General features: G+C 40.0%; 1 protein-coding gene across 4 annotated transcripts in view; it reads left to right on the plus strand.

The window, feature by feature from the left end:
- CDK13 (cyclin dependent kinase 13) overlaps positions 1-26187 on the plus strand; it is a 56445-nt gene that overhangs the window by 25822 nt on the left and 4436 nt on the right. For 3 of the 4 annotated variants that reach the window (XM_040060401.1, XM_040060418.1, XM_040060428.1), the window contains exons 6-12: positions 13050-13239; positions 15758-15814; positions 18523-18624; positions 18741-18818; positions 20905-21021; positions 21957-22088; positions 24358-24563. In XM_040060401.1, coding sequence (XP_039916335.1) covers positions 13050-13239; positions 15758-15814; positions 18523-18624; positions 18741-18818; positions 20905-21021; positions 21957-22088; positions 24358-24563 — 882 coding nt within the window. The remainder of the gene's footprint in view (positions 1-13049; positions 13240-15757; positions 15815-18522; positions 18625-18740; positions 18819-20904; positions 21022-21956; positions 22089-24357; positions 24564-26187) is intronic. The other variant, XM_040060410.1, reaches the window with a different exon arrangement.

Raw genomic sequence — 26187 nt, forward strand, 5'->3', positions numbered from 1 at the left:
GGCCCATAGGTGAGACCCAGAGACATCGCCCAATCAGTGTTCAGCATGAGGAAACAGCATTAGGTTACATCTCAATGAGGGGGATGGGCACTGCTGGGCAGGGACAGATAGAAAAGAACATTACAAATATAAACCAAATTAATGCATTACAACATTTCCTGCTGTTCAGCTCTTCCAGCTGCTGCTCTATGAACATGTAGTGACATTACGATTTCTGGTCCTATCTCAGATGAAGGAAAGTTGATGAGCTTCGTAGTGTTAGCAAAGGAAGTGGGCCGCCCAGGACTCAACCCTTCTGTTAGTCCTTTGTTGCAGTGTGTGGAAATGGACTGTAGGCTTTCTCCTACCCCACAGGTGGGAAGTGCAGGTCTTTAACACAGCAGCAGTAAGATGAGGAACTTACATAAGTAATTTTGAGTTCATTTGAATTGCATGTGTTATGAATAGGCTAGGAGACCAGCTCCAAAATTATTTCAGCTTTTATTAAAAAAATAAAACAGCCTTTATTAAAAGAACAGCTTGGGGGGCGGGGGGGGAGGAGGGCGGGCCTGGTGCACACCGCTGCTGCTCCCATGATTGCTCAGAGAAGAAAGCAATCGGTTCCATCTCTGTAGAGCGCATCTGGGTCTTCTTGCCTCATGAGAGTCTCCAGGAAGACATTTGCTGGCTCTTTGTCTATGGGTGCCATGCTGTTTGAGTGCAGTCCTGGTCATGGCGACAAGGTGAAAAGCTTTGGTTGGTGGTCTGATGTTCTTTTCTGTTTTCCCCATCTAAAAGTGTTTAGAGATCTTTATTGGTACTAGGGCTCATTGGGTTTAGGGGTTTTTGTCTGCTCATTTAACTTCTGCCAGATACTAGGCCTTATGGGAGTCTCATGTTTGCATAGGAGGTGGTGCAATCTTCTGCCATCATGGATAGAAAGGGAGCAGCAGGCCAATACTCAACAGTAAGGGGGGGTATGAATTAGGAACTGATTAACTTACGTAACTTATGAGACATTTACAGAACATTTTAACAAACAACTGTGTAACTTAACATTGAAACAGGTAATTAACCTTTAGAAACTTTATTTCCTTCAATTCCCCCTCTCTGTCGTTTGATCGGGCTTAAGCCCGCATCAATTTGCAGTTTCTGATTCTTGGAAATAGAGTTTCCTCAGTTTTTGGTACTGATCGTAAACCTTTTTCGCATTTTTGTGCTCTTGTTCTTGGCTCTCTACTATCATAATTCTAGTTTGTCTCTGATTCGTCATTTCTGGGATTTGTATACTCACTTGGATTATGGAAGTTACTACTTGGACCAGGCAAGGGGAGTAAGCAGGGTAGACACAATAAACTTTATAATGCACAAGCTGTAATAAAAGCTGCCTTTTTCCACCACTTTCCTTTGAAGGACCAGAAGTTGTCCCACCAGCTAGTATCTACTAGGGGAGTCCACTCTTGGGTACCGACATATGCTCTCTTTTGTATCTCTTTGGAGATGTTTTTGACCACTTCAGTTCTATCATCGATCTGTAAGCAGCCCTCCAAGGAATTAAATTTGCCACATATTCCTCCTTCGTCAGATAATAAATAATCTACAGCAAGCTGAATTTGATAGATCACTGGTCTGGTTTGGGTTAATTGGTTACGGACCACCGTGATGTGGTCACGGACAAGGGCTGTTTTATTGGAGATAATTCCTAGTACTGCTTGGAGTCGGATTATTCTATTGAGCATATAAATTGGGATACAGTATCCCCAAGACACATCTTGGGCCCAGGTGGCTGGCCCATAAGTTTTAATTATCTCATCTGGGGTCCAGATTTTGCTTTTCCATTTTTGGGTACTCCGTGTCAATTGTATTTCTCCTTTTTCAGCTAGTTTTTCTTAAATCATCATATAGTGGAACTCCTAAATTTGGAAGAAGGAAGAAGGTGGGTTTAATGATTCCTATGGTGCAACTCCCCGCCCAGTCTACTGGGAGTTTGCTGTATGTTGTGCTTCCACAAATCCAAAACAGGTGTTCAGGGGCTTTGCAAAATGCATCTCTCATTTCTGAGGGATATTCCCAGTATTTGGACAATTTTTTTATTCCCCAAAAGGGGTTTATCTCTTTTTCGGTGCATTCATGCAGCCCACACCCCTCATGGTAAATGCAACCTTTTTTTTTTCTTCTCAATGGACCAGTATCGATTTGGCTCTTGGAGAATCCACCTAATGCTTAAAAATCTTTTGTTACTAGGTATCTTTTACTGGCCATCTTTCCTACTAGGATCTTACACCTCTCCCCTGTCCTCATGATACATTCTTCACCAATGAGCTTTGACTTTAAGTCCCATTGTTCTTTCCTTCTTTGCCCTGTGATTTGAGGTTCTTGTTCTACTTGTTTTCATTTCACAATCTCTAGTCGTCTTAGACTAATCCATTCCCAAGGCCAAATTTCTGTCATTTGGGTATTTCTGCAAACCCAACAGTTGGTTAAATTTAATTCCTTATTGATCCTCTCAACTAAATCTATGAACAAATTTTTCCCCAGGGGTATTTTTAAGTAATTTTTCTCTTGGGTTACCAGTGTTAGTTGTTTTTCTTTTACTAGGTCTGTTAATCCTTTTTGGTTGACTTCATGTTCGAAGCAGAATCAGGCATCTCCTACAGAGCCTTCGCCAAGCAAGCCCTGCCTAAATGAGGCTGTATTTCTTGCAATCCAATAAACTTTCCTATCATCTTGACAGGTGCCTAACTGGGAGTGATTAAAACAGTGGGGGTTTATGTTGGTATGGACCCTTATTAAAGACCTGAGGGTGATAGCACTTAGTACACGCAATTGCTTTATTCTCCAGGGCGCTACCCACAAGTAGTGCTAACACCAGCCGTCCCAAGAGCCTGGTATGAGCCATTTCTGGTGTGGCGGACTTCATTCGCTCACCCGGTCTTGCCTCCTGGGACTGGGGGGTAACAGAGTCTTTTCTTTATTCCCACTTCTTTATTAATTTAGTGGCCCTTAGGAAATGCTCTATTATAGATAGGTGATCTATTATTAGTAGCAAATGTTTGTATCCTTGCACAGGGGGCATCTCGGTGAAATATATTTGAATGTTTTGGAATGGTCTCAGGGCTTGCTCCCTTCCTCCAGGTGCTATCTTTCTCATTACCTTTTGGTCTACCTTCTGACAGATTGTACATCCTCTAGTTACTGCTTTTGCCAAATCATATGCCCCAATACACAGATTTTCCCTTAGAAAGTGGTTGCACAGTCCTTGGATTCCCCAATGGGTTAATTCGTGTATTTCTGTTAGCATTCTTTAGGCCTACAGCTGTATTTAAAAACTTGCGCCCATCAAGTGTTAACCACTCTCCTTGCTTCCCTTGATGCATTCTTAATTCTCTTATTACCTTTAATTCTTTTTAACTAAATATTGGCTCTTCTTTCCCTTCTTTTTCACCCGATGTCTCATTTAGCTTGAGGATCTCTACTGGCTCCCCTGGATCTAAAGCTGCTTCTTTAGCAACATGATCAGCTAGTTTATTTCCTCTCCCCCCCAAGGTATCCCTTTTCTGATGTCCTCTTATGTGCACCACTGCTATTTCTATTGGTTTAGGTAGGGATTCTAATATTGATCTTATTAGTTCTTTATGTACTAAGCTCTTTCCTTTTGAGTTTAAGTACCCACACCCTTCCCAAATCTTTCCAAAGGTGTGGACAATCCCAAATGCATACCAAGAGTCAATATAGATCTCCTTCTAATAGATCTAATCCCCTCTTTAAGGCATAAACTTCGCAGCACTGGGCTGACCAACTGGAAGGCAATTTCCCTTTCTCCACAATTTCATGTTTTCTCTTTCTGTAGCTGCAATTATAGCATATCCTGACGTCTTTTTTCCCTCTGCTACTCTTGAGGACCCATCAGTGAATAATCTATTTCCATAAGGCAGTGATACATCCTCTAGATCTTCCATTACTTTTGTTTGGAAGTCCCCAAGTTCCAGACATGTTCCAACTCCGGTGAAGGTTCCCCAGAGAGAAACTGTGCTGGGTTTAGACTTCTGGAGGTGACTAGTTCTAAGTCTTCAGTATTCATTAAGGTAATCTCATACTTCAATATCCTAGCATCTGTCAGCCACTGCTGGGCCTTTTGGCTTAGGATTGTCTTAAGATCATGTGGTGTGGGGGTTTTAATTTTCCTCTGTAGGGTTAGTTTCTGTGTTTCCTCTATTAATATAGCTGCTGCAGCAATGGGTTGGAGACAGGTGGGCCACCCTCTAGCTACTGTGTCTAGTAACTTTGAAAGGTATGCTATTGGCTTCCTACACCCTCCCCACTCCTGGGTAACTACTCCATATGCAATTCCCCCTTCTGTGTTTATAAATAGGTCAAATTCTCTCTTAACGTCAGGCAAACTCAGGACAGGCACTGAGGATAGTTTATCCTTTAGATCTTTTAGCTGCTTCTCATCTTCAACTGTCCATCTTACTGGTTCAGGGTCTTCCAACTTCCCATAGGGAAATTTTACACTTTGGGTATGCTGATCTAGCTGCAGTTTGCAATATCCGAATAGGCCCAAGAGTTTTCTAATATCTCTTTTGGGTTTTGGTGCTGGTATAGATAATTGTGCTGGCTTGAAGGCAAAACCAGCGAGAGACTCGAAGTCAGAAAAAACAATTTAATAGGAGAGGAAAAAAAAAGTAAAATAAAATTAAAACACATGCAATAGTACAAAAGGTCGCCGACAGAGTCAGAATACAACCTGAAACCGTGGTGGTAGCAGTCCAGATGAAGTGGTCTTGTTGAAGCAGTGTTCCTGCAGAAAGGTCTGTTAGCTCTTGTCCTCTGGGAATCCAGTGGGTAAGGCTGCCTGTGCTGTCCCAAATCCCAGATTATATCCAGGTGGGAGTGCTTGGCTCCTCCCCCTGGGCAGAGCATCTCACAATGGGCTGACATCATTTTATCAGTCTTGCAATGGGTCCTTGATTGCCCATTAAACAGAGATAGCTCCTGGAGGGAGTTATCTATGAGTCATGCAGCAAGGCATTGACGGGCCATTAACAGAAGATTGTCTGGAGGGAGGGGGCAAGAGAAACACTGCCCAACCTAGTTTCAACAGCTCATGTAGATGGTGATAGAATACATACTTTGGGCAAATCTTACATTGTAACCTAGGACAATAATATACTCAATTCTTTCAGGACTTAGTTTCTTATACTGCTCTCCAATTATGTGGCCTAGATAAGTAACTTCTGATTCTACAAATTGTAATTTGGCTTGGGATACTTTTAAGCCTTTGGCTCCTAAAAAATTTAAGAGTTGTATACTGGGTACCCTGACCTCACTCTGTTCTTCCCCAGATATTAATAAATCTGTAGAATTTGTACTTTATCTTCAGAGGTAAATTGCTCTAGTAGTGCTTCTAATGCCTGCCAAAAGAGATTTGGAAATTCAGTGAATCCTTGCAGTAGGCGTGTCCACCTTAACTGTTGTTTTCTCTTTCTATCAGGGTGCTCCCATTCAAACGCAAACCAGTCTTGGCATTCCTCTGCTAAAGGGCATGCCCAGAATGCATCTTTTAGGCTTATAATTGTAAACCAGGTGTGCTGTCTTGGGATTTGGCTTAGGAGTGTATAGGGGTTAGGAACCACAGCATGCCTAATAATAGTCCTCTTGTTTACTTCCCTCAGATCTTGAACTAATCTGTAGGCCTTCTGCCTTTTTAACTGCCAATATGGGGGTGTTATGGGGAGACATGCATGGCTCCCAGATGCCTTCTACTAATAAGTGTTCAATTACTAGAGCCAATCCTTCCCTACCCTCTAGAGATATATTGGGTATTGTCTAACCCGAATGGGAGGGGTTCCTTTTTGCATCTCTACCTTTATTGGTGGGACGTCTAGATAGCCACTTTTTCCTTCTTCTGCCCAGACTTCTGGATTTATCTCCTCTACACATCCTTTTGTTAGCCTCATAATTTGGACTATCATCCTTCTGTCTTTTGGGATCATCTCTACCCCTAAATGAACTTGTAAGTCAGTCACTTCCTAATAAATTGCTTTCCAAATTGGGCAGATATACAAAATCAGCAAAGCATTGTCTCGAATTCCCTCTTATATCAACATTTTCCACTATTGAAGCTTTGAATAGTTTCACTTCTGCTCCCATTACTTCACAGACTTTCTTCCCAATGGTGACCCCTGTTGGGAGTTCCCTTATGCAAGACCGGTCTGCTCCTGTGTCAACTTGAAATTCAAATTCTTCATTCTGGGGACCTACTTCAAAATTTACTAGGGGCTCTTCTTGATGGTACATTGGGTCCCCTAATGTATTAAGCCCCTGACACGCCTAATCATCACCCTTAGGAGTTTCTCTAGGGCTTCTTGCTCGTGCAATTGCTTCATCAAATGAAAGCTTGTTACAACTTCTTTTTAGCTGCTCTCTCTCCGCAGTAGTAGCATTTTCTGTTGTCTAGCGGTGTCCCAGGTTTCCTGTCCTTATTGATCCACAGAGGTAACACAGATCTATCCTTAGGTTTTTCAAAGGCGGTCTGTCTTCACTTGCCCTAGATGACTGCCCTGATTGATCTCTATTTGCTCCCAGGCTTTCCCTGGCTATGGCCACCATGATCCTTGCCTCAGCTTTTGTTTTTTCCTCTTCCCTTCTTAGAGAGACCCTCAGAGCTTCCTTTAATAGGTCGTTCATTCATCTTTCCTGCCAGTCCTCTATTTTCTCTAGCCTTCTCCTGATGTCGAGCCAAGATTTTGTGACAGACTGTACTTTGAGAAGTACCTGGCTTTCTGGACTGTTGGGGTCTATATTTGAATATAGTTGGAAGTTTTTCTTTAACCTGTTGAGCCAGGTTGCTGGAGTTTCATCTTTTTCCTGCATGCCATCAAATGCTAGTTTTGTGTTGTTACCTCGAGGGATAGATTCTTTTATTCCCCTAAACATTAAGGAATGGTAGTCCTCCATGCTCCTCCTTTCCTCCTCTTGGTTTGGGTCCCACCCAGGTCCCTACCAGGGCATCTTTTGATCACTCGGAGGTCCTAGCCTGTTTTCTCTCTCCTATATTCGCATCTCTGCAGTCCGAATCATTCTGACCTCCTCCAGGCTGAACAGTATTTTAAGAATAGAGTTCAGCTCTCCCCATGTGCAGATGTTGGGGCCTAGGAACCGGTCCACTTGATTTGATATGCCCACCGGCTCCTCCACTAAACTTCCTAATTCATTCTTTTCCTTCTTGAATCCCCGAACTTCAGAGTGTGTTAATGGGGCATTTGCAAATCCAACCCCTCCAGCCATCCTGCCCATAGGGACTTCCCTAAGGGGAAAGAGTCTCTCTACCCTAGATGTCCTGGATCTTGTATTATGATAAGGCCCTTCTGTGAGGTCCTCATCTTGGGAGAGAGCAGGAAGTATAAAGGTTTGTTGGCTAATAGAAAGGGGATTGGCATTAAATGAGGATCCACCTACTTCGCAGTTAGGCGGAGGTAAAGGGATGACAGTGGGTGAGGGAGACGGAACCAAACTTGCAGTGGGGGGCACTGGGGATGGAGTTGAGGGAATTGGTGGAAGGGCTGAGGAAGAGACTGAGGGTATAGCTAAGCTCGGGGAAGATGGGAAGGAAATAGCTGGAGCAGGTAAGGAATTTGAGGTTGGGAGAGGAGTGTTAGGAGGAGGTAGTAAGGGGGTCGGGGTGGTTGAAGGTTTTGAAAGGAAGGAAACCGAGGGCTTGACAGAAGGGGCTGAGGAGGGAGCTGAGGTTACAAAGGGCAGAGCTGGGGGGTCTGGGAGAGGAGCTTGGGGCATTGCTGGGTAAACAAGAGGAGGAAGAGGTAAGTAATCAAGGGGGTCCCATCTACTACTAGCTCTTTCCTCTCTCTTACTCTTTTCTCTTCATTTTTGTAATTTGCATATTTTCACAGTCTCTTTGTCTCTGGCATCTTTCCTCCAACAAGCTGCATAGGATAGTTGTTCCAAGTCAGGACTTTCTCGGGCCCTTAAGTATTGAATTAGTTGGGAACACATCCATAGATCCCATGTCCCATACCACAGCCAGTTCCCTTGGAAGTCTAACTTAGGCCAGACTTCCATACAATAATAAATCATCTTGATTTTGTCTAGGCCTTTTGTGGCCTCCTGAGTGTCCCATTGATCTAGCATCTGTCCGAGGGGGCTGTTAGGGGGAATACTCTTCAACTTTTTCTCATCTCCTCTTTGGGAGCTTACTCCCTTGCTGACACACTTCCCCATGCTCACTTCCTTAATTGGGCCTTTACTAAAATCTTAAGGTGTCCCCACCCAAACAGAAAATTACGGGCAACACAACTGTTAAACAACTTAAACTTATCTGGCCCATTTCAACTTACAACTTACTCCTAATTCTACACAAATTTCTCTGATTTTCTCCACTTAACCAGTCCTACACTCATACACCCTTCCTTTCACATGGGAGATAGGGTATTGAGAGGAGGATGGGATTCACACACTGCTTTCCACACACTTTCTCTGCCCAGCACTCTCTTACCAGTCACATTTGCTGGCCTCCACACGAGGAAATCCTTTCTCCTCTGTACCATACACTCTCCGACTGGAATCCTTTCACACCTGTTAGCCTGGCCCTTACACCAGACTTTGGACTTGACCTCTCTGTAAGTCCTTCAGGAGTTCCTCCCTGGACCCCTCATGTACCCCCTGCGCCTCGCCCCCTTAGTGGGACTGTGGGCACTCCTGGTCGACATCGGCGGGTCCCTAGCACTAAGATGTTCCCAGGACCTTCCTCCATCCTAGTCTTAGTACCATCAAAAAAGGCCAGCCTGCAGCCAAGCCTCCTGCCCCTGTGCTCCCTGGCTATCCCTTCCCCAGAGAAAAGAGTGTCAGCTCAAGGGGTGCATGCGTGTGTTGGTGTGACTATTTCCGCCTTGCCTCCTAGCCATCCCTCCCACCACAAAATGGCTTTGGCAAAAGGGATGTGTGCATGAATTATATGATGATTGCCTTGCCCTCCAGGACTCTCTGCTCCTGTGCCCTAGGCAGTAGGTTTACAGTCTTCCGCTTTGGGACCGGACTGCGACAATCACCACCTCTCAGTATGTCTGGCCCAGCCCTGGGAAGTGGGGGCCTTTGTGGGCACTCGGTACCGGTAGGGCCTGGGGACCTTTAATAACAACCTGGTAGGGGCCGTCCCACCTCCCCAGGGAATATGCATGCCTAAGCCCTCCACTCACCCAGAGCAACCTAGGCCGCTTAGCCCTTATGGGGGGGGCCTACCCCTTTTAGGGTGGCACTCAAACACTTAATCTCCTCCGCACACCCGGAGGGGGAGCCCACCTTATCCCCCTAGTAGATGCCTCATTCACTCAGGCTTCTTTCTCTTCCCTCTGTTCCCGGCCGGCTCCCTCATGGGAGTCTGGAACCATGGTACTAGGAGGTCCTCACTCACTTCGGGGGATCTGAGTTGCCAGCCCCTGTCTCACACACATACCTTTCGCTTGCCTCCTACTTCCTGCCACCGCCTTCTGCTTACCGGCGTTCCTCTGCATTGTCCTCACCCCAGGCTGCTGTTGTTGTCTGGGTGGGGCCAGCTGTCCTGGATGCCAGTTAAGGCAAGTGGCTCTCTCGTCCCTCGCTGTGCTCTTCAGGTGTGGCCTTATCCCGGATGAGCTCCCAGCTGTTATGAATAGGCTAGGAGAGCAGCTCCAAAATTATTTCAGCTTTTATTAAAAAAATAAGACAGCTTTTATTAAAAGAACAGCCGGTGGGGGGGGGGGGGAGCAAGCTGCTGCTCCTGTGATGACTCAGAGAAGGAAGCAATCATTTCCATCTCTGCAGAGCGGATCTGGGTCTTCTCGCCTCACAAGAGTCTCCAGGAAGACATTTGCTGGCTCTTTGTCTGTGAGTGCCATGCTGTTTGAGTGCAGTCCTGGTCATGGCGACAAGGTGAAAAGCTTTGGTTGGTGGTCTGATGTTCTTTTCTGTTTTCCCCATCTAAAAGTGTTTAGAGATCTTTATTGGTACTAGGGCTCATGGGGTTTAGGGGTTTTTGTCTGCTCATTTAACTTCTGCCAGATACTAGGCCTTTTGGGAGTCTCGTGTTTGCATAGGAGGTGGTGCAATCTTCTGCCATCATGGATACAAAGGGAGCAGCAGGCCAATACTCAGCAGTAAGGGGGGGGGTATGAACTAAGAACTGATTAACTTACGTAACTTATGAGACATTTACAGAACATTTTAACAAACAACTGTGTAACTTAACATTGAAACAGGTAATTAACCTTTAGAAACTTTATTTCCTACACATGCACTTTACTGTGAGAGGGCTTTAGGTGTTTTTATAACACTTCTTCCCAAAATGAGGAGTGGGCTAAGCTAGCATCAAGCTAAACAGCATCCTAAAATGTTACTTCCAAGTTATAAACTGTTTTACCCTCTTAAAAGAAAAAACTATTTTCTTTCTGTTATGTTTTCCTTTTTTTGAGAAATGGATATTTGTATAGCATTTGTATAGCATAGAACTAAAGTATGCTGTGAACTTGAACTTGTACTAAGCTGTAGTAAGCACACAGTTCAGTTCAGTTGTGATGTCTTACATGACTGTTCCCTTCTTCCTGAATGACTAGCTGCTTTCCCTTTTATGGAGGATCAGGTCACGCAATGTGATGGAAAGCGATGAAGATCTGAAATTTTCAGGTGGAATAATTTACCAATTTTGTTGGCAGAAACTATAGAGCTCTGTCAGAAAAGGTACCACGTTTGTCTAGGAATAAATTAACAAGAGTTTCACTTCAGTTTGCTTGATAACTTTTCTGCAGCTACAGTCCCTTCTCAATATATCTTGAGTAATACTGAAAATCAGGCTTGAATGGTAAGATTGCCAAGGTTAATAGACGAATTTTCATAATTTTTCATACTGAATAAAGATTATCAGTTTTTCTTTTTAAAACGAATTTTAATAATGTGTAGTTAGGAAATAGGCAAGAATGCACAAGTGTAATGAATCTGTACATTTGCTCTTGATCTTAAAGGAATATTTAGCATTTATCCTATTTTAATGTATATTTCTTATTAAAAGTTGCAGAGAATGTAAATCATCAGATGTCACCTGCCAAGTACTACTCTACTTTGTTTGTGAATCTTCTCTGGTTTTGTTAGCTTTCCTTCCTGAATGAGGGTACCAATTGTGATTGCTGGTTATAAATAACTGTGAAAAAATCTTGGGAGTTAGTGAGAGAGCAGGAAATTGCTCAAGGCATGGATCCTGCTTTGCATATAAACAAGAGGTTTCTGTTCAGCTGTCCTCACTAAATACTTCTACAGTCAGTCTTTTTTCCTTGTCATATACACATATGCAGCCAGCTGCCATGACAGAGTTAACTTTCTCTTGTACTCTAGAGCAAGAAGATACCAAGATTCACTAGTGTTCATTCAGTGTTGTTGAGCTGGCATCCTCTGAAGGGCACACCTAGGTTGTTCTGACGCTGCAGCACTAATATCACGTGTTTTGTTTTGAGGCATTTTAAAATATGTTCATACTCTGTCATTGATGAAATAGATCTAATAGCAGATTGCCAGCTATCTAATTTGAAAAGACCAAGATTAGGAGCCTCTGTGCTTTTCCATATTGAACTGGTGAACTGGATTGGTGAACTCAGTTATGCAAGTAGTAACACAGCAGGCTTTTGATTATTCATAGCTCTTAATGCTTCCCTTTCCTTGTGAAGTGATGGATGGGATTGTGTTGTACCTGCTTGATTCACCTCCTGTTCCACCCCCTCTGTACACAACAGCAGGAGTATTTTATGATGAGTATTTTGCTTCTTCTGTATAATACACAACAGGACAAAAGGACCTAAGTCAAAAACAATGAACTTTCGAATGTCTTATGCAATGGCCTGTGCTTTAGCTGATGTATGCTGATCATTGTTACAAGTTTAACATTTCCTGTCTGAGTAATCATCTTCCTGAATAGCAGATGGACCTAGCATTCTTTTTTCCTTTTTCAGCTACTAAACAAGAAAAGGAGTCAGTTCATTAGAAGGTGGCCATGTATGTGTACAGCTTCTGTCAAGCTGTATTCTCGTACTGACTTCTCATTATTGCTCCAAGACTTTCACTAGTTTCTGAGTTGAAACTTTTTTCGGAACAGAAATGTGTAATGAGTTCTTGTTGAGCAGAAGCTATTTGTAGTGGTAGATTTAAGGAGGTTTTGGAAATGCATGGTAGACAATCCCACTTGAATGTGGTTTCTGCATTGCTTCCTTTGCTCTGCAGGGGCTGCATTGTTCTGTGTCCCAGGGTGAAGAAGGGAAAGAATGAAGTACTAAAAGGTAGATTGTACAGGGAATGGTTGTGTTGGGAATCGGTTATTGCTACTTCTGAATCACTCAACACTTTTCCTCTTTGAGTGCTTATATGTATCAAAGAGCCTTGGCTTTAATAGTTTTATTGGTAGAATTATACAGGCTGATTTGAGATAAGAACAGATTCTCTTGTGCTTAATATATGCATGTGGCAACCTAAAATATGAAGTTGGTCTTTGCAGAGCTACTGTTACTAGTAGGTTAGTTCCTTCTCATTTTATCCTGTTTTATAGGTATTTTTAGTCTGAGAAGGGCAAGCTTATTTCTGACCCAGTTGCACAGAAATCTTTTTAAAAATTAATCACTGAGTCATGACAGATGAACAATAATGCACTTATATATTTTGTTTATAGATTTATCTCCAAACTTTACATAGGTAATGTTAACACAGTTAATTTTTCTTGAAATAAAATGCATGGAGATTGAGAGCTGTAGGGAGACCACATATTCATCTAGACTAAAGCACCATGTGGTAACATTATTTTTCTTTCCACAAACATTTGACTAGTATAATTGTTTACATGGAACAGCAATTTATTAAAACTTTTTACTGTACTGTATTTCATTAGACATGAGATACAGCTATAAGTACTGCAGAAAATCTAAGCAGTTGTATGAAAAATTCTTCTGATTTTAAAAAGTAGGCAACAGCATTGCTTTGGACTGCTGTTAAATCAGTTTTTTTGTCTGTGTTTCTCCTACCCTTTCCCTTTCTTTTTGTAGGTGCATTTTACCTGGTATTTGAATATATGGACCATGACTTGATGGGACTACTGGAATCTGGTTTGGTTCATTTTAACGAAAACCATATTAAATCTTTTATGAGGCAGCTGATGGAGGGCTTGGCCTATTGCCACAAGAAGAACTTTTTGCACAGAGATATCAAATGTTCAAATATTCTACTAAATAATAGGTATGGCTATTACTTAAAAGTATATAACAAAAACTGTATGTTAACATCTTTAAACTGTTCTTTCAGTCTTCACAGTTTGCCTGATTGGAGTCATTAGCAAAACTTATTTTCTAAATTGCCTAGTTTCTTTAAAATCAATTGGAAAATGCTAATCTAGTAATGTTCCTGCTTAATACTGGAGCCTGCAGCTGTGTATTAAACTTAATCTGTGTTAAAAGAGATGACTCAGTTTTAATTCTGCGAAGTCAGAGTATGGGGGGAAATTATTTGAGTTCAAATATATTAAAACAGAATTGTAGGATGTAAGTGTTTGATGTGTATTCTTTGTGCCATCTCATTTCATGACTGAAGTGTGGCTAGGCTGATTCTTCATGACAGTTCTGAGGTCCTTGTCATCATCAGTCAGGATAATGCTTTAAAAGAGTATTTGATCAGGCATGCTCAAACATGCCTTAACTTGGAGTTATTGCTATGATAAAAGGAGGAGAATAATTTCTTACTACTTTAACACGTGGTAATTACAAATCATATTAGTAAGTGTGGAGTTTTCAATGTGCAGCAGCAGCAACAAATAAAAAGTCAGTGTGAAGATAGTGGATGACTTCATTACCAACTGTTGAGCACCTTAACCTGGAGTACTAAATCCAGGGGATAACATAAGAGCAAGCTTTATAACAGCAAAAAAGTATAGTTAAAAAAAAAAAGAGCAGGTAGTCAGATTCTGGGATTTGCTGTCACAGGAAGTTTTCTGGGTAGTATCAGGAGTTTCAAAAAAGATGAGACACATTCAAGGATAGGATCATTAACATCTGCTAAAGGAAATGGACAGGGATCTCTGTTCTAGCATCCTTAACACAATGATTGTGGGTCATGGTTAAGTATGAGGAAGATGAGCTCCAAAGTGAGTGGGTTCACATGTTCTCCCTAAAAATTAACTGCTGCTGTTAGAGATGAAATACTGAACAAAATGGATCAAGGATCTATTTTGATAGGCCTGGTTTTCTGTCAGCTTTCTCCAGATTGAATTTTCTATTTCTTCCTCCTTTCTCCCTTAGAACAAACTAGTACTGGACTGCTTTCAGCTCTGTATCCTACTTCAGCCTTGCCAGATTATGATACAGATTCTTAAACAGATGTACACACTTCTCCCCACTACTCAATGTGCCCACACACCTAATCTTATTACCTGCTAATCTCCAGGGTTAATGTTTCTGTGTGCACCTTTGGGAACTCAGAAGCTGGGTGTAACCTGACAGTGGAGAAGAGTGCCTTATGGTAGAGGAGGAGCTTGTTATTTTACTATGCTCTCCAGTCCAGGTTGCAGAGTTGGGTTTTCCCCACTCCCCGCCAGGATAGTGTCTGAGCATCCTTAGATTTTTCCACCAGCAGCAGAAAACGTGATAGTAGATGTGAATAATTTTAACCACTGTTTCAAAAATCCTATTATCAGTTACAGCCCGTAGCCAAACATGTAGATTATGTATCTTTTACACAGGCAACTTCAACAAATTTTTGAGCAAATACATTTATCTTCTACAAATACATTCTCAGAAATAAGCATGTGAATTTGAGGAGAACATTTCTTTGTTTATGGGTGTTCTCCAAAAAATCAGAGTAAAGGTCTTAGGAGAAGAGTGGATGGAAGCTATAACCTGTGTATTTTATCATCATAAAATGGTCATGCACATGCTGTTACCACAAAATCATCATGCTAGCAGCAAATCTTGCCATAAATTGGTAAAATGACATGTATTTGAAAGTGATGGGAGTTAAAAAAGTTTATCAGTAGAGAAAAGGAAAACCATGTGACATTCACGTGATGGAAAACCATCTCACATTCATTTTGTGTATTAGAGAAGCTTGCAGATAGCTTTCTGTTTGAATCATCCAGACTTTACAAATAGTGGGAGTTTCTGGTCATAGAGCAGTGCCTTTTAGCTGTGGAAATTGCCAGGCAAGAGCTCTGTATCTTCTGCTCTTCCCCTCATATATGTAAAAACTCAGGAATGAGTTAGGGGTTATGTCATTCAGCAAGCTGGCTGCAGACAAAAATAGAATCTCTTAGGTGGTTGGTCACCCTGATGTGAGGGCTGTATTTAAAATGTACAAGCACAGAACAGGACTTTGATGGCTTCCTAGAAGGAAGTATGACTGCTGATAGTTGTTTGCTGTACAAATGCTCATGCTAGCAGTAAGGCCTGAGAAAATTCTTCCCTCAGTTTTTTTCCTATAGAGTTACTGACTGGAATATTTTATGGTATAGACCTAAATTTTGACTAACATCCAGTAATGTAAGTGCCATTTGATAAGCATACAATTTTGCTTACTTGTCTTTGCTGTTCAGTAATTCAGCATTCTGTTTACTGAAGAGATACAGAGATAGCAAAGCATTGCCTCTTCATTAATGTGGCTTGGTGAATATCAGTTGCATCTGTTCCAGTCTTAAACTTTACCTGATTTTGGGAGAAGAAAGCTTAACAGGATTAACCTCTAAATAATTCTTTGCTTTTTCCACCAGAGGGCAGATAAAGCTTGCAGATTTTGGGCTTGCTCGGCTGTACAACTCAGAAGAAAGGTAAGATACAATTATACTGTGAAAAAGCATTCAGAAGTTTAATCTTTTTGCATAACTGTTATGAGGGACAAAAGACTGTTTTGTTTAGAAGAAATATTACTGTACTGTAATACAAGCAATTGCTTAGGAAAGTGAAAGAAATACATGTTGTCTTACACTGCATAAAACCACAAAAGTCTCTTTGTGCGAGTATATTGCTTTTCCAGGTGTTCTGGATAAATAATGGCAGAGACTGGCCATATATTGATTGGAAATTAAGTTACACTCCTAAGTTTCTGGTCCTGTAAACCTGAGGTACGTTTCTTCTGTTGGTATACCAAAGATGTTATTTAGGGACAGCAATTTCTTTTTTCTTTTTGCTGACACAAAGTATCATACAGCTACTATTCAATAAGCATTACTTTTGTGTAAGATTTAACTTTATATTTCAAGAAGTTCTTTGTATTATTTAGGCAGTCAGTGCTGTTGAATCTGCTGGAAACAGATATACAAATTTAAATAAAAGTTATTCTGAAACTTCTTGTGACTTGTGCTTCTGTTGTTCTTGGCTTCCTTATGTTCATTCTCCAGGAAACAGGTGCACAGCTTTTTATGGTTAAGGACTTTACTATTTACTTTGTAATGTAGTATTTGTCACGTGGAACTGACTTTTCAAAATCCAGGCTGAATGTTCACTGCAATAGTATGCCCATGAGGTGATTGAATACAGAGATGGTCGGATACGTGAGCTTACTTTGATTTCTGCATGTCTAATTTGGGAAATAATATCCATAATGCTAGCTTTATGGGTTTATTGTTTTCTACACAGCTCTTAGGTTGTTGATAAATGTGTTAGCATTAGTTTCACTGAGCTGTTGTCTTGGAACTCTTCTTTCAGGAAAATGTGCTTAAGTACAGTTATGAAAACTATTGAGTATAATACCATATTTTACATAGTAAAAAGTGAAATGATCTTAAGCATCTGCTAGCTAATAATTTTTTGGTATGGGTGTACTTAATAATAAAAGGATGTTATCGTACCTTCGTGTTTTGACGTGGACCAAACTGGCCTGATATTTTTTCCCCTCTGGTTTACCATGTTTTGCTTGCTTTTTTTAATATCTGTTTTTAAATTAATTTAAATTATGTTTGTAAAATTCACTGTTCATTAAGAATTAGAGGTTCAGTGTCCTTATAAGGCCAGTAACCCATTTTACTTTACATGAAGCAGTAACGTTATTGTGCCATTATGCATAAATGAAACCAAGATTAAGATTAATCTAGCTGATAGAATCTCCAGTTGAACATGGGAGAATAATTAGAATCTCAGTAGATTTTTGGCAATTTTTGTAATTCATTTTCTTCTGACCTGTAGTAACAGATGTAAGTAATGTACATCAATGAGTATGTAATAGCTACTGTTTTTAATTAATGTACTTTTACTGTTTAGAATTTAATACTGTTTGAAAGGGTACAGAACTTAGTAAGACGGGGAGCAAATAAAATTTTAAATTTAGGTAAATTCCCATTGATTGTTGTAGTTGTGCTCCTTTAAGTGTTATTCTGGTAGATTTGATGTGTTTGGAGTAGGAGATATGACAGATTGCATGACAAGACAACTGTTCAAATAAAAGCCACCATATACTAATACATATGAGCAATGAATCTGTAGAGATAGTCCATACCATGTAAACTTTTCACAGAGGAATGCTTGCCTCAGAGAGAAATATGATAAATTACTGGATTGTTTCCAAAAACATGCTACCTTTTAAAAAGTAATTGGAGTTACGTGCATTAATGAAAGGACTCCAGTGATTTTACAGAAATGATACCTGTACTACTTAGAATGCTATAAGAGCTTGTTAGGCTTCATTCTATCCTTTTCCATACTTAATGTTACTCTTTCTGTTTGGTGTTACCTAGTATTGGAAACACCAAAGAATTGGTGAGAAAATTCAGTGAGAAACTGAAAAAAACCTGAAAGAATTCTGGAATCACTTTCAAAGCACCCTGGTTGAAACAAAACCAAAATCGAACATCTGTTTTCTGCCTTCTGTTCTGAACTGTTGATGCTGTAGTTCAGCTTGTGCACGAAAAAAAGTGTCTGCATTAGCAGAAATATTGGCTTTAGTGGGAGGGTGGGAAGGATTATTCACAGTGACCAAAATTTCTGGTTAGATCTGTGGAGAATTAAAGATGCTGTGAAGTATAGGAAGATACTAGAAGCATTTCAGACTTTGGAGTCAAAACTGGTGAAGGATGTAGTTCCAGAAAAAGGCTTTTATCTCTTTTGCTCATACACAAAGAGGGAAAAATTACTTTTTTTTTTTCTTTTTAAAGTGCTTGTAGAGTATGTTCAGTATGGTAGTAGCCAATAACTGGGTGGAAGGTGCTGGTTTTATCTAAGCAGATCCTGCTCATGAAATGACTAGCAATGTCATAAACATACAGTATTGCTTTCTGAAAAATAATGAAGATGCAGAATTCACGTAGCATCAAGGTGGCTGTGTGATTATTATTTATATCTTCAATCTGACTTTTTGTTGCCTTCATCAGGCAATTGTGTTTGCTTTTGTGCAGTTACAGCTTTGCAGGACTAAAATTAAAAGAGAGTGAAAGGTTGTACTGTTCTTAAACAGCATCACAGAAGTAAAGTCCTTAAGGTATCATTTTTTCAGAAGTGTGATTATACTGAAATGATCGTCCTCTCTTTTTCCTCCTTCCAACAGCCGACCATATACCAACAAAGTTATTACATTATGGTATCGGCCTCCTGAACTTCTCCTTGGGGAAGAAAGATACACACCAGCTATTGATGTCTGGAGCTGTGGGTAAGAGTTTGGATAGAAGCATAGCAACGATAAAAACAAGCCCAAAAATAAATTTTAAAGTTTGTCAATCTGTACTGAAAGTCATAATGATGGAATTTTGCAAAACTGTTTTACAGCTGTATTCTGGGTGAACTTTTTACAAAAAAGCCAATATTTCAAGCAAATCAAGAACTTGCTCAACTGGAACTCATAAGGTAACTAGCAAGCACTGCTACATAGTAGGTGCCTCATAAACTGACAGGTTTCTTTTGTTAATGTTAAAAGTCTGAGACAGTGCACTGCAAATACAATTGCTCAGTTACTACCCCACGTGAGATGTTAGAGGTTTTGAGGGGCATGTAACACAAGTGACTTTGGCACAGACATGAAGGGGTTTTTTGTGAGTGTTCTGTGTTCCTAGCAATGTGAGTGACGAGTAAGATGTATTTTTGTAGAGTAGCTGGAGTTACTGGAGTAACTGAAAGAGAGTAATCAAAATGCCTGTAATTTTTAAGATGATATTGCAACTTGCTTGCAGCAAATCAAAATGAGAATATGGACAATAATAAGGACAAGTGGGATTTGGGAGGAACAGGTGTTTAGCATGCTGCTGGCAATGAGTTCTTGTTTCAAGCCTAGCATGCACACACCTGGGATTTATTACTTTTGTGGGAATATTTCTGTTCCCTTACAAACTTGGTGGAGATTAAAATTCTGTTTCTTTCCTTGTTCTCAATAAATCATAGAATGAGAAGTATTTAATTCAGTGGAACCAGAGCATCTTTCCCTTTATTCAGCAAGCAAAATTTGCTCTTGATTCTGATACCAAAATTGACATTGTAAATGAGGAGATGTACTCTTCTTTGAAACAAGGGGAAAAGAGGGGGAGTCCTACAGAACCTACAGAAAGTGAACAGTAAATGGTCACATTAAGTTAATAAAAAATATTACAAACTTATATATTGAGATGTTTTTCAAAACAGATTGAACGGTAATGTGTTTCTGTGTAACACGTTACTAGCCGGCCTGAAAAAATGAAGGTTTTAGGAGCACAGCAGATCAGTGGTTTTTTTTGGCATAAGAAGAATTAAACTCATGAGTTCAGGAATTTTTGGTTTTGAGCACTAGATGGCATTGAAACACGTGAGAATGAGTAATTCAAAGCTTTTCTTTCTTTGTATTTTACCTCTGGTACAAAACTCTAAAACGTTGTGATGTCCCTCTGCTGGATGCTTCTGTTTGTAGCTCATTTCTCGTCTTTACTCATGCTATGCATTTTTTTCAGTTTGAACGTAATATATCAGTTTTATCAATATCACTTCTGTGATCATGTTGCAGTCAACAATTTTACATTTATGTTTTCAAATTTTATCAAAGATAGAGCTGAAGTACATTCTGATAGTAAGAGATTTATTATTTTTATTCTCCCCCCTGAAAATTACATACCCCAACCAGTGTAAAGTCAGATTGGTTTGCATAGCACCTGGGGCATAATGAAGAGATCATTAGGTCTCTTACACTAACCATTTAAATCTTATAAAAAGGAGGGCTGAACTAGGGAAATGTATTTGCAAAGTGTCCTTTTATGAGTGCCTGCATCAGAATTTAAAACTTTGCATATATAGAAATACCTTATTAGTTCTTCTGTTCAGAAGTGTGGTGTTGATCAACTTGTGTTTAGCCATCCTTGGATGGAATAAAGGATGGGGATGGAATGTGAGGGATAAGAGTATGGGCAGCTGCATTTGTGGAGATAAGTGAGGCTTGAGACATAGAACTTATTACTGAAGTAAAAAATACAGAGGTTTTCTAGTGGTTTCTGTCTTTAGGACTTGCTGAATTGTGTGGGTTTTTTCGCTTATGTCTTCAGCATTAAATAAATTCAGTGAAAAACTGCTTTTTCAGCTATTTGGTATATCTTTCTTCAGTGGGATTGGGAGCTAAGGGCATAAAAGTTACTCTGAATGTGGGCTGTCCAGTTCTTCAAGTCAGATACCTGGAGTAGTCTTCAGATATAGTTTGTTAACTTTTTCAAAACATTTGTGTAGAGGATGTGTGGGCTGGACTGAGGCAGAAACAGTACGTTTAGTCTGTATGGGGTGATCGCTCTTTGTAGACAATTCACCATTATTTAACGGTGTGGGGCATTTGACAGTGGAAAAATTTTAGCTAAAAATAATCTGAACCTGAAAGTTGAAAATTATTTTTGTTTTCACTGTACTTGCAAGAATAAAAATGACAGCTGTGCTCACTTGTCATTTTGGATCTCATACTCTTTTTTTTCCCATCTTTTTGGTACAGCCGAATTTGCGGAAGTCCTTGTCCAGCAGTGTGGCCTGATGTTATAAAATTAGCTTATTTCAACACAATGAAACCAAAGAAGCAGTATCGTCGAAAACTGAGAGAAGAGTTTGCTTTGTAAGGATGGAGAATTAGTTTAGTCAACTGTAATAGCATTAAGTTTTCCTGGAGACTTTATGAACTTCCGTATTTTCTGGAGAACAAGTATAGATCAAGTGTAAAAGAAAAGTGGCTTTGGGTTCTTGTCCTTCCCATGATACCCACAGAGCTTGTATTAACCCTTATTTAATAGGAGCATCAAGAAGAGGAAAGAAGGCCCTAAAATTTCAGCCACCTGTTAACTTTCACTTAAGGAAACATTTGTTTGGTACACCTGCTTGTTTCCCTGTCCAAAAAACAGCTCAGAGTACTTAATTGTTTTTTACTGGTAAAATTTGCTACAGCTAAATATGTAGTCTAGTTAGCACTACAGTCTTTTGGGTCATAAACTGATTCAACACAGAGGAGTTACTGGAACAGTATGTTCTAAAGTACTACCATTGAACTAGTTTTGTGCAGATATCACAAGTGAAAGGTATGTAAAACAGCTGTTAGCTGATTTTAAAGGAGATGTTCCCCTCCTTCAGGTACAGTGGGTTTCAAGAGAAATGCATCATCCTGCTCATACTAATGAGACTAATATCTTTGAAGCAATAGAATTATTGTCTGTGAAGTCAAAAGTCCAGCTCCCTGGTGGTAAATTCCAAAATGTAGAGTAACAATATAGTCTTGGCTTTAAAATGTGGGTGTGGCCTTTTTGTAAGGACAAGGTTTCAAGCAATGAAACAACACAAGGCAAAGAAAGCTTGGGTTATGTAATAGCACAGGTAGTAAAGGTGAAGTTTATTTCTGCCTTTTACTATCAGGCTCAGGCTGTGGGTGGTTTTGTTACTATATAAGTTACCTGAGGACTTAATGATCATCTTGGAAGGGATTGTGTTAATTAAAGTTTTCCACAGATGAGTATGATACAAAATAAAGACGTGATGCTCTCCTCTGTTTTTCGCTTGTAGCATCCCACCGGCTGCATTAGATTTATTTGATTACATGCTTGCCCTGGATCCCAGCAAGCGCTGCACAGCTGAACAAGCTCTTCAGTGTGAGTTTCTGCGAGATGTGGAACCATCTAAAATGCCTCCTCCAGAGTAAGTAATTTCCACTGGTAATGCTACTGACCTCTAGGAAGTGTGAACGTGCACTGATTTCAGTAAGTTCATTGTGGTTCAGTAAAGAAGATGGTGGCAGAAATGTTGACATGTACAGTTGCTGAAAAGTGATTCTGCAGTAAAATGCTTGTGTAGCCAAGTGTCTCTTATATAACAGTTGGTTTGTCATTCCTAGAACTAGTTATCGAGTTATTATCTTTAAAGAAAATACTCTTCTGTGAATGTTTCTAATGTTTAAAAAGCGTGATATCCCTTCTATCTCAATTTATCAGTGTCTGCTTTTTCCAGGGATTTTGAGGTCCTTCAAGAATCTGAATTGCTTTCTTTGATGATAGAATGACACTGAGTATGGAGTTCTGCACAGGGACCTGAGAGTTAAAGTGAAATACAGTAAATTGTTTCGTGAGCCAGATGAGGGCCTTGGTTTTACAGGCAGGAAAAGTGAAATTGTGTAGGGTTGTTCCTGTCAATTACTGTAGAGGAAATGTATTGCAATGTCCTGTAGGATTTTTGCAGTGACTTTGCAGTCATTTTAATCAGTAGAAATCATATTGGAGCATGTACTGAGGAAAACAATGAAAAGGTACTAGTGAATCTACAGGTCTCATTTTTTCCTCAATATAGCTGTCAGAACATAGAATCTATGATATTGGTTGAGTAAACTGAACTTTCAAGGCAGCCTGTACTGCCTTCTTTTTATCTAAGGATTTTATTAAAATTCTTGCTAGGCATACCTTTTACATACACAAGGTTATATAGAATCATAGAATGGGTGAGGTGGGCAGGGACCACAGTGTGTTGTCTGGTCCAGCCTCCCTGCTCAAGCGGGGTCATCCCAGAGCACATTACGCAGCATTGTGTCCAGGTGTTTTTGAGTATCTCCGGTGAGGGAGACGCCACATCCTCTCTGGGCAAACATTACTAGTGTTCCTGAAACATGAGCTGAAGAGGCTGCGTTCCTGAATATGACTGTATCACTGTGTGAAAATCAGAAATCGGCAATCTCAAGCTGTTTGCTGAAGTCTCAGAACCACTTGCACAGCACGTTGCTTATGTGCATTTTAAAGTAAGTGAATGGGAAGATCATCTTTTTTTAAGGGATGTAGTAATACATCCATTCTAGAACCTGATACATGGAAATTCAAAACAAACTAGTCACTGGTGTCCTTCTAAAAATTAGGAGGAACCACACTCACTTCTGGTACAGCACAGGAAAGTGTCAACTGTTCTCTTGAGAGACTGAAGTTCTGTTTTGGGAAGGAGCAGTTCTTCGTCCAAAGTGTCATGCTGATTGGAAAGACCATAGGATACTTCTCACAATGAGTTCTTGCTTCCAGTTTTTCAGAAAATACTTGGCAGGTGGAGGGAGAGAAAAAAGGAAACAGTTGTCATAATTGCCTTTCCAGTGTCTCTTGTCATTTGTCAGCTAATTTTTCCATGTTCCTGGGTGACAGAACTGCTAAGACAGTTCATATGTAATAGGAAAACATAAACCACTATTTTTACTGCCCATCTCAGTATTTCTGTGGGTCTTTGTGTTCCTCAGGAAATCAGAATTGAGATGCCTGCAGGGAACTGTAATGGAAGAACAGAATTGGTGGCAGATAAGTTTCTTAGGAGAATTTTGCCTCTGCATTCATATGTCTTAAAGGATATCCCCTTGCTCTTCCTGGGATCCCAGCTTTGCTAATGACGAGTGATATTTATTCATGCAACTTACTTCTGGAACTTTTTCCTTTTTTTTTCCCCCCCCTACTTTTTTGGTTGCCTAAGCTGTACACTATAAATACTAGATAGCCACATCTGTTCTGTGGACAAATCTGTGACCTAGTGACTCAGTAGTACTTTTATAAGCAGACAGAAGGACCCTGAAAAAAAAAGCTTTCGTACTGATGACTTAGTTATCTGGTAGTATGCAAGTTTTATTTTGTAGCAGCTGTGCAGAATTGATTCTGAAGTTTTGAATTACACAAATAATTAGGAAAACAATTCTCATTTTAAGATACTTTGCCCCTTTTCTGCCAGGAGGACTTGTGCTTCTGAAAGAGGCACTCAGTAAAGAGTTTTCAGCCAGAAAAAGGTCTGAGATTTTGCTGGCTTTTGAATGTGTCCTGATGCATTTCCAAGTTCTAATAGGTTCATCTTTCAAAAGTTACTTTATGTATAATTTAAGTGGTTTTACCAGTATGATTTAAAGAAGAAAATAAAAATAGGGCTAAAACTGATTATCTCCAATCATTCTTTGCAGCCTTCCTTTGTGGCAGGATTGCCATGAGCTGTGGAGTAAGAAACGCAGAAGACAGAAGCAGATGGGCATGACTGATGACTCTACAGCAGCGAAGGTCCCTAGGAAGGATCTGTCTCTAGGCATGGATGAGAGCAGAACCAACACCCCACAAGGCATGCAAACTTCTTCCCAACTCAAAACTCAGGGCAGCTCTAGTGTAGCACTTGGTCAGTAATATTTTCAGTTCTTATAATTACCTACTACTTGGATTGCACCTCTAGAAATTTTAGATGTTATTTGCAGAGTATTGGCATCTCCTGGATTCTTGAGGGAGGACCAGTATTGTAAGTTTAATCTTTCTTACAAAAGATTTGCCTTTGCTTTTGGAAACTTAAGTGTTCCTTTCCAATTTTACCTAACTTTTCAGCCTGGTCGGAGCAACTAAGTTGCTTGCTCTGTATTTTGAGGGGATTTTAGTTCTTTCTCATCTATAATTCTTTGGTAATTCCACAAACCGGTGGCTGTTCAAAGTTTCTTACAATCTCCATAGATGGGATAAGCTTTATTGGTATTGATAAACTGATCAGAAGGCAGTTGAGAACAATTGTCATTTCAAATGGAACAGGTCCCATCTGCATGTTATGTTAGTCTTCAGCTTTCCAGGTTGTTGGGGCTAAATCAAGTTGTAGAAAAAAACAAAAACAAAACAAAACAACAAAAAAACCACAAACAAACAACCAAAAACAAAACAAAAAAACCCCAAAAAACAAACAAACAAAAAAACACACAAAACAAACAAAAAAAACAAACACAAAAACCCCACACCCAAACACCAAAACCACCCCCTCCCCGCCCTTCCCCCCCCCCCCCCCCCCCGAACTCGTATAACATGAAGTCTCTACCTCTGTGAATTGCACTGCCAGTAATTCTGAGACTTAACCAAAGTATCTTGCTTGAGAGAAGTTTTACAAATATAACAAAAAAAAGTAATGGTTCCAGTATGGAGACCATTTAAGATACTCAGCAGTTAAGTGACAGTTCTTACAAAATATGTAGAAATCCAAAGAGTATCAACAACAAATTAATACCTGATAGTTAAATATAAGACCATTTTTGATTGTGCAAAGTAACCATAAATCCCAAGGCACTGATAGAGGAGTTCAGCTAAAACCCAGAGTTCATGCATTCATAGCAGCTGACAATTCTTTAATACTAACCATCTTGAATCAACCCATAATTTAATAGTAGAGCAGAGCTCCCAGTATTCTGTGCAAAGATACATTGAAAGTAGTTATTTTGATTGTATTTTATTGCAATTTATTGCCTCTTGCTCCATTCATCTGGTGTCTCACTGTAATCCAGTTGAGAGATTCTGCTAATCCATATGTTTAGGCTAAAGTTTTGGCAGCATTTTCAAGAATGACTTCCTGTAACTTTTCCCCTCCTCAGTGAAGCTAAATTAGATGTTTAAAGAGTCCAAAGTATAGTTGTTATCTTCTTTGTGCTTTTATAACATAATAGCCTGATGAGAGACTACTGTTAGTCATTAATACTGACTGTGCAAAAAAAACCTAAGCAAATAGAGGAGGAATCATTCAGGCCTATATTGCTGTTTACCCATATGTACACAGAAAAATATGTCTAGATAGAAAAGAAGACAATTTAATTTTCAGTGGAGCACAGAGGAGTTGCCTGTATTAAGCAAAACACTTCTGGAAGCTGTAAGGCACCTTAGATAATACTATTAATAAGACACATTATATAACTCCATGACCAAATACATGCTTTAGCCAAAACTCCTGCATTTGTTTCTAAGCACTCCAAAATGAGAGGTTAAAATGATATTGTATC

Source organism: Hirundo rustica, chromosome 1, assembly GCF_015227805.2.
Source record: "Hirundo rustica isolate bHirRus1 chromosome 1, bHirRus1.pri.v3, whole genome shotgun sequence".
In the NCBI taxonomy this organism is placed as follows: Eukaryota; Metazoa; Chordata; class Aves; order Passeriformes; family Hirundinidae; genus Hirundo; species Hirundo rustica.